This window comes from Coenobita brevimanus, chromosome 64 (genome assembly GCF_032717465.1).
Source record: "Coenobita brevimanus isolate Jiangsu-jjx chromosome 64, ASM3271746v2, whole genome shotgun sequence".
NCBI lineage: Eukaryota > Metazoa > Arthropoda > Malacostraca > Decapoda > Coenobitidae > Coenobita > Coenobita brevimanus.
Window position 1 is genome coordinate 666,803 of NC_137017.1, and position 9,511 is coordinate 676,313.

Genomic DNA, 9,511 nt, shown 5'->3' on the forward strand with positions numbered 1-9,511 from the left:
AATAAATAAAATAAAATGCCACACTCTCACAGGTAATATCCTCACCGGTAGTATTTAGGTGAAAGAGTACTTAAGTCACATGGGTGAATGATCAGAAGCAACTAAGGAATTTACTCCATCTGTGTAAGGGAAAATGAAATAAATATTCTTCCCTGTACCAATCGTCTTCTTTCTCACTTTTTTATTTTAAGTAACTTGGGGAAAAACAGTCACCGATAACATGCAAGTTTTCTCCGTCTGTCTGTCCAAATAGATGAAAAATTAAAGTAAGTAATCATCTCTCTCTCAAGATTTACAAGTCTTTAAAAAAAAAAAAAAAATCATCAACAGCGACAAACACATCTATTCCATGTGTCAAATCCATGTAGAGCATAAGACATACAAATTCTGCCGTTGCACCAAAATATCGTCTTTCAAATGAGGTGCACGCAATAGTAAGGGCACAAGCGCCACTCCACCCAAATCCGAGTTAACAGTACTGCATTTTTTCACAGGGTTTCCTCTATCCAACAGTAGGTCGTATACGCTCTTCTGATTATTTTTCTTATGGTCTAGTGAGCCCTGAAACACCCGTGATTTTTCAGCTGTATACACCCTAAGGCTCCAGTCACACTGCAGGTACGACTTATCGCAAACCACCCGCGACCTGCAAGTCGTGGATGGTTTTGGTGAGGTTTACGACCGGTCTTCATATGTCTCGGTCTAACCGAGACATATGAATAAGAAGAAGAGGAAGAAAAGGTAGAAGAAGGATAATAATATGAATAATAAGAAGAACAATAATAATGATGATGATGATGATAATAATTATAATAATAATTACTCTTACAAAAAGATATCACCACTCAATCACCAGTAGGTGGGACGAGTGCGATGACGATGATGATGGTGATGATGATGATGATGATGATGAGGAGAAGGAGGAGGATAACAACAATAACTGATAACAAAAGCCACATCAACAAATCCAGGAAAAAGTTGACTCAAGCACGATCCGTGGGAAACGTCATGTGTGTGTGTGTGTGTGTGTGTGTGTGTGTGTGTGTGTGTGTGTGTGTGTGTGTGTGTGTGTGTGTGTGTGTGTGTGTGTGTGTGTGTGTGTGTGTGTGAACGGCATCTCTTCAGCCCTCTTACGTATTTTGAGTTTTAGTCACTTCAAACCAGTAACCTACTTTTTATATTATTATTTTCTTTTTTTGTTAATTTTGCAACTTTCAGACGATTTTATTTAGCTTACGAGAGAATTTTCGAACTGGACGGTTTGGATCTACCCACTTCACTACTAGGGAATTCTCCTGTGATGAATAAAATCGTCTGGAGGTGGCAAGAATAAAAAATGTCACTAGACTAAAGGGGTTGATCAGTCCACCACCAGACGATTATATTGAACCAGGAGAGGACTCCTGGTTGTAGTAGTAGTAATAGTAATAGTTGTTCTTGCTGAGTAGCTGTAGTAGTAGTAGTAGCTGTTGTCCTTATTGGGTAGTAGTAGTTATATAAATGTTTTTTTTTTTTTGCTGCTTCCAGACGATTTTATTCAACTTAGAAGGGCACCCAAAAGAAGTGGTGGGGTTCATGAAGATCTTATATAACCTCTCCAGTTGGAAAAAGCGTCTCCTGAGCTGAATAAAACCGTCTGGTGTCAGTAAGGATAAGGTAAAATGCTGACGTCTTTTGGGTGGAGGTTAAATGGTACTCGAATGTGGCGGATCTCTTTACCCCCCCCCCACCGTAAAAAAAAATTGCAGACGGTAGATAACACATGCATTTTCTCGCCTATATAACCTAAAGACGGAGGGGTGGGCAGCCTCAGCAGAACACAGCACTGCACAGCACGACACCACAACAGCAGCAGACATGAAGCTGGTTGCACTCCTGATTGCATTGACAGGTAAAATTCACGCAACCATTTTGGTTCAAGACAGACAATTATTATTACCTTTTATATGTTTTCGACTACAAGTATAGACTTGACACTCCGTTTTCTGAGGCTCACAATCCTCCTACGTGCCTCGCACCTTCACATATCACCATTTCAGCGCTAATACTCACCGTCCATTCTAAATACATGCTAGGACCGTCTCATTCAGGATTGGTGTGATGGTATTAATATTTTCTTCTGAATGAAGTAGCTGTGGGTATTTCTAAAGACTGATAATTTCTGTTTTAACGAAATCCGAGTCTCCAAACTGTTCCCTGGGATCGATCTTTCGTCCTTTCGGACAGCAGCTCGGCTCCTTACCACTTGACTATTCATTCCCTCCAAATGCATACTAGAATAAGAAACACTGGCACAATGAGAGAAATATTTAATGTGTGTGTGTGTGTGTGTGTGTGTGTGTGTGTGTGTGTGTGTGTGTGTGTGTGTGTGTGTGTGCGTGCGCGTGCGCGCGCGCATAACTCACGGTATTCTTCCTTAACTGCTATGATGGTAGTTGTTGTTGTTAAGGGTAGTTGTGGTGATGGTAGCTATGGTGATTGAAGTTGTGGTGATGGTAGCTGTGGTGACTGAGGTTGTGTTGATGGTAGTTATGGTCTTAGATGTGGAAAGTGTGCCGATGGTAGCTGTAGTGATCGTAGTTCTCGTGATTGTAGTTGTGGTGATGGTAGTTGTGGTGATGGCAATTGTCGTGCTGGTAGCTATGGTGATGGTAGTTGTGGTGATTGTATGTGTGGCGATGTAGCTGTTGTGATTGTAGTTGTGGTAGTGTAGCTGTGGTGATTGTAGTTGTGGTGATGGTAGTTGTAGTGATGGCAGTTGTAGTGACGGTAGCTGTGGTGATGGTAGTTGTAGGGATTGTAGTTGCGGTGATGGCAGCTGTGGTGATGGTAGTAGTGGTGATGTTGTTGTGGTGATGGTAAATATTGTGATTGTAGTTGTGGTAACGGTAGTTGTGGTGGTAAAGAAAAAAATGATGGTGATGGTAGCTGTGGTGATAGTACTTGTGGTGATGGAACTTGTAATGATTGTTGTGGTGATGGTAGCTGTGATGATGGTAGCTGTGGTGACAGTACTTCTGGTGATGGTACTTGTAATGATTGTTGTGGTGATGGTAGCTGTGATGATGGTAGCTGTGGTGATGGTAGCTGTGTGTGATGGTAGCTGTGGTGATGGTAGCTGTGATGATGGTAGCTGTGGTGATGGTAGCTGTGGTGTTGGTATCTGTGGTGATGGTAGCTGTGGTGATGGTAGCTGTGATGAGGGTAGCTGTGATGAGGGTAGCTGTGGTGAGGGTAGCTGTGGTGAGGGTAGCTGTGGTGAGGGTAGCTGTGGTGAGGGTAGCTGTGGTGAGGGTAGCTGTGGTGAGGGTAGCTATGGTGATGGTAGCTGTGATGATGGTAGCCATGGTGTTGGTAGCTGTGGTGATGGTAGCTGTGGTGAGGGTAGCTGTGGTGATGGTAGCCATGGTGTTGGTAGCTGTGGTGAGGGTAGCTGTGGTGAGGGTAGCTGTGGTGATGGTAGCTGTGATGATGGTAGCTGTGATGATGGTAGCTGTGATGATGGTAGCTGTGGTGATGGTAGCTGTGGTGATGGTAGCTGTGGTGATGGTAGCTGTGGTGATGGTAGCTGTGGTGATGGTAGCTGTGGTGATGGTAGCTATGGTGATGGTAGCTGTGATGATTGTAGCTGTGATGATGGTAGCTGTGGTGATGGTAGCTTTGATGATGATTGCTATGGCGATGAAATAGTTATGATGAAGGTTGTAGTGAAAGCTGCAATGGTGAGAAATAAAACCAAATCAAGATGAAATTTTTATTCCGAATATTTAACACTAAGGCTTCTTTGACTCACTCTCAGCTGAAGGAAATCGTCTGCCGTGAACTGGAATACACCACTAGAGTTGTTCTGACCATAAGAAGGGGAATGGTGTAGTGCCACTCTCTAGCTCCTACGACTCCCTCTAGACTGAATAAAATCGTCTGGCAGGAAACAGAAGGGGCGAGGGTGAGAGGGTTTACAGCGTGCTTGTATCTTAAATGGGGGTTAGCACTGATTAAGCTAGGTGGTTGGAGATGTCTTATGCTATCTGATAGGACGCGAGATCGATCTTGCAGTGGGAGAGGGAACAGCGTCTGGCCTTTGGTTCCTTCTTAGTTGCATTTAAAAAAATGTTTGATAATTTGAATTTGGCTAAAAATGGACTTTACTGATCATCTACAAACATCATCAACACTTCACACAACAACCCTCACTGATACCATTAAATCAAGCTATAAATGAACAGTCCTAGTATTCAGTATGCACGGTGGGTATTAGTGCAGAAGTGGTGACCTGTGTATGTGTGTGACGCACCGGAGGACTGCTCGACCTTAGGGAACGTGTAAGTCTTTGCTCGGACTCGGACTTATAAAAAATAAGTGGGAAATACCTTAGTTGTGGTAGTAGTAATGATGATGATGGTGATGACAATGATAATTTAAATAGTAATAATAATAATTATAATTATAACCAACAACATCAACAATAATCATAATAATAATAATAATAATAATAATAATAATAATAATATAGTCTTTACCAGTCTACAGTCATTAGTATCCAACTATGCAAAATATTTGTTTTAATATATATATCATTTGTTTGTTTCAGTGGCCGTGGGGATTGATGCTGCTGCAGGTAAGTAATTGTTCTTGTTTACCCGTGTGTGTGTGTGTGTGTGTGTGTGTGTGTGTGTGTGTGTGTGTGTGTGTGTGTGTGTGTGTGTGTGTGTGTGTGTGTGTGTGTGTATCAAAACATGAAAGAGTTTGATTCACTAAAACCGGAAGGCTTTATTGGAACTTTTGCGGCCGATGTGTTTATCTGGATTAAATGTGCCAAATCTGACCTGTCCTTAGATTGTGACACCGCTGTTAGGTGTGCAAGGGGGGGTGGGGGGAAGGGACAACCAATTTATTCCTGTAAGTTCTGGAATTGTTTTTATTCTTGTTGTACAGGCTCATCTGGACGTAAACCCAGTGGAGTGCAGGCTGAAACTACCTTCATCCTGCAGTCCACCATACTCCTTTGGGGGATAGGGATGGAACTGGGGGACGCTTGTATGACCAGGTAGTGGATCAGCCCGGTCACATTGGTGCCGTCACGTGAAGGCGTCCCCCGCACTTTTCAACAAATGCATAGGGATCAGCCGGGCTATAAGTCGAAGTCGCTGTAAAGCTTCAGTTGGCAATTTCATCGTGTTCGGACATGAATTTGCTGGTTATGCAGTTATCCCGGCTGAGGCGCTGTAGGCCCCCTGAGTTCTGTCGTGGCACTTGACAAGGAGGTAGAACCAATGGGACTAAAGGTCTCCTGGGCTAAGCCCACGATACAGGCATTTGGTGGCTCGTGGGATGAAGCGCACAGACTTTTGAGGTATGTGGTGAGGACATACAAGTCTTGGAGAGTTTCGTTTATCTTGGCAATGTGTCCATAGCAATGTACCCGTCGCGCTGGTCTGACTTGCAGTGTTATGGACTCACACACTTATACTGTACTACTATCTTGACACGAGAATGTATGGAGAAGGAGATACATTCGCATTTTTGTGACGCTGGTGGTCCGAGTCTTACACTGTAGATGAGACATACACACTAAACGGAAGTCTGAAGAGTAACTATTTCATGTCTTTCCTATACAAATTTGGAGGATCATGGGATATCACTGGTACGACCAAGTGCATAACGAACAATTAGTCCACGAGACTTAGCCAAGGCCTCTTACCTGCATAATACGTAGACGCCAACTCAGGCTGTATATGGATATGTGGCATGTCTTATCCCATATCAAACCTCATCAACCCTACCAGCTAACCAACCACTCCCAATCTCTCATCCCCAGTCACCCCAGCCCCTTGTCCTGATGGCTTCGTGGACTTCACTACGGATCCCAGTACCCCTGTGTGCCTGATGTTCGCCATGTATGGGAAGGGTACGTGGGAGTATCAGAGGGCAATGTGTCAGGCCTTTGGAGCGGACCTGGCCATACTTGAGGGGAATCTATACGAGCAGGTCGTCGAGTACATCAATGATCATGAATGTTAGTTTCTTGTACCACCACTACCACCACCACCACCACCACCACCATCATCATCATCATCATCATCATCAGTATCATCACCAGTCCTCATCCAGGTTAGTTTCCCATGCCATCATCATCATCATCATCATCATCACATCATAATCATCAGTCCTCATCCAGGTTAGTTTCTTATGTCATCATCATCATCATCATCATCATCATCATTATTGCAGTCGTCGTCGTCAACAACCCACCCCAGTTTCCACTGCTCTTAATGAAATTGTGCGAGACAATTCGACCTCTTAAACTAGAAAAATATTTGGGTCATACATCTTGAAAGATACTGAGGTTCTACAGCTTGACCGATATAGAGAAAATAGATGAAAGAAAAAAGATAACTCATGGTCTGTTTTTTCCCCCATATCTAGACATGGCGGACGAATCCTTCTGGATTGGAGGATGTTATGCAGCTCAAGAAGGACAGTAAGTACTCTCTCTCTCTCTCTCTCTCTCTCTCTCTCTCTCTGTTCACGTCGATACTCAGCATGTCAGTGAGTGGCCGGCGTTGTTCTGCTTCTAGTGGGTTTGTCTAAAGGAGTGCTTTGGAGACATAAAAGTGGCACCATAGAAGGTAATTTGACATGAAGAATCCAAATCTGCCGTCAGCTGACACCTCAGGTGCCGCCATCTAGCGACAACTTTAGTAAATGCGTTTAACTTAAGCCTATTGACACATAAAAGTCGTCCCTTACAAGGTTATTTGACATGAAGAATTCAAATTTGCTGTCAGCTGACACCTGTGGTGGCGCCATCTTGCAGCAGCATTAATAAAGGTGGGTCTCTCTGTTAAGGCTAGTTACTTTATACAGCAAACTGTTTGAAACCAATGTCTAGCCGCAAGTCCTAGACCATTTCTACCGTTGTTTCTCTGCTACTCCCAACCTGCTTCATCCACCCCAGCTCCATCCACTCCTCCCATTTCTCACCCCCTCCCATTTCGCACTCCCCTCTCCATCCATTCCAAACTTCCTCCCATTTCTCACTCTCTTCTCTGCTCCTACCTTCTCTCCAGCCCAGCCTAACCTAACCGAACTTAATATTACTTAATTTAACATAGCATCGCATAGCATACCAGGAAGCACGCAAAGAGCGCATACCTCCGTCAATACCATTCCCGTAAGAAAAGGATCCAGATCCGGATCCGTGGAGATATTGTGTGGAATACATAGGATGCTGATCCTCTCCAAAATATAATCACTTGTTGCATGACCCATGGCCCACTGTTCCACAAAATTTTATTGAAATTCATTGAGAATTTTTGGAGAAATTGTGCTGGATACATATGATCCAGCTTCGGATGCGGATCCGCTTCCAAATTTAATCAATTCTTTCTTGGCCCATGGCCCACCCTTCCACCAAGTTTCATTTAAGTCCATTGAGAACTTTTGGATATATCTTCTGGGCAAACAAACAAACAAACAAACATAAAACTGCCATAGACAGAGCGCTTGCCGGATGGATCCGATTCTCTGCTTAGTTTTCACCGGCGTGTAGGTAGTCATTTATCGAAATTTTTCGCAATTCATTGCGAAGCACAGGAAGGGTTTAGGAAGCTAAAAATTGCATTGCCAAGTGCACCGAATGTTTCTCTTTGATTTGGTAAGAACAGAAATGCTAGTTTCGAAATCTGAAAATATGGTGTCCGGGCCGGCCACTTAGTCCCGACGATTTCCGGACCCACCGCCATTGACGGGTTTCAACCCCCCACCCAGCCCAGGGCCTTTGACCGATTTTGATGAAAAACAATAGGCTTCCAGGGTTTATGGATATCTACCTTCTGTTTTTTTTTTTTTTTTTTTTTCAAGAACGATTGGCGCAAAATTGTGACCTGTAGAGGGCAGACAAACATACGGAACTGACCAACATGCATGCCGAATCCTTCGATTCCGGCAAGCAACAAACACAGGTGAATAAATAACCTCCTCCAACTTCGTTGGCGGAGGTAAATATTACCCACTTGCTAGAGAGTCTTTTGAGTGTGTGGAGTTCTTTTATTTAGGGAACGTAGTATGCACTGCAGGTGGGGGTGGAACTAGTTCGATGGCAAGGATAAGACGTGAATGGAAGAAGTTTAGGGAGTTGTTGCCTCTCATGACACTGGCAGGGCGCTCTCTCTCTGCTAAGGGGTTTTTGTAATCAGCATGTGTTAAGAATGTAATGCTGTATGGTAGTGAGACTTGGGCATCAAAGGAGAAGGATATTCATAGGCTCAAACTTATCGATGATGATGATCAGACGGACGTGTAGTGCGTCTTTGAATGACAGACGGGGGGGGGGGGAGGGTAGGAATGCCTATTAATAGTTTAGAGGAAGGATGGGAATTGAATATTATTAGAGCTAGGATGAGAAGGGTTAGACTGAGATGGTTTAGACATGTGGAGAGTTTGGAGAATGACGAATGAGGAGGGTTAGAGATATGAACGCTGAGAGCATACTTGTGTGAGGCAGACCGAAAAAGACATGGAACGAGGTCATACAGTGTGACCTCGGGGATGTGGGACAGCATAGAGTGTCTGACAGAGGTCGAGTAGCGTTGAGAGTCACCATTAGGTGTCCAAGGCAGACGCATGCAAGCAACGAAATCCCACCCAACATACCATAACCCTCACCAACCTAACCTAACCTAAATTCACCTAGCCTAATGTAACCTAACCTCACCTCACATCAGCTCACCAAGCATTCCGACAACATACCATAACACAGAATATAATATAACATAACGTAACCCTTTCCAAACTAACCTAACATAACATAACATAATCCTCTCCAGCCTAACCCATCCAAACCTAAGCCTCTGCACCTCTCGCCATCAGCTTCGTTTGGGTGGACGGCACGGACATGCTCATGGGAACCCCTCCCTGGTACATCACCGAGCCCAGCGGAGGCAGAGCACAGAACTACGTTGCCCTCTACTCGCCTGATTTCTACTTCCATGACCTCAACAACGACAAACAACTCTACGCCATCTGCGAGTTCTAAGAGGTGAAGAAGGAGGAGGAGGAGGTGGAGGAAGAGAAGCAGAAGAAATCGTGGTGTTTGGGCTTAAATGTTGAGAAGTCACTTAAAATAAATGATAGTAGATTTACCCCCTCTGCCAGGTCTAAGAGGTAAAAATAGATAGAATGGTAGATAAATGAATAAATACAATTTAATGCCACACTCTCACAGGTAGTATCCTCACCGTCAATGTTCAGGTGATGGAATACTTCTCATATGGGGGGGGGGAGGAATCAGAAGCAACGAAGGAATTTACTCCATCTGCATGATCTAGTGAAAAAAATGAAATAAATTGTCTTCCCTGTACCAAATCCTCTTCTTGTTCTCGTTGTCTTTCCTTTTTTTTTTTTTTTTTTTTTTTTTAAGCAACATGAGGGAAAAAAGTCACTGATAACATGCAACTTTTCTCCATCTGTCTATCCAAAGAGATGAAAAAATGAATAAGTAATCATCTCT

The 9,511-nt window shown here is 43.6% G+C and overlaps 1 protein-coding gene across 1 annotated transcript; it reads left to right on the forward strand.

The window, feature by feature from the left end:
* The first annotated feature begins 15 nt into the window (after window positions 1-15).
* Window positions 16-9,037, forward strand: LOC145404606 (hepatic lectin-like). The gene is made up of 7 exons (XM_080276124.1): window positions 16-32; window positions 585-618; window positions 1,792-1,891; window positions 4,592-4,618; window positions 5,819-6,011; window positions 6,419-6,481; window positions 8,872-9,037. The coding sequence occupies exons 1-7, from the start codon at window positions 16-18 to the stop codon at window positions 9,035-9,037; spliced, it is 600 nt and encodes a 199-aa protein (XP_080132250.1).
* The last annotated feature ends 474 nt before the right edge of the window (window positions 9,038-9,511 follow it).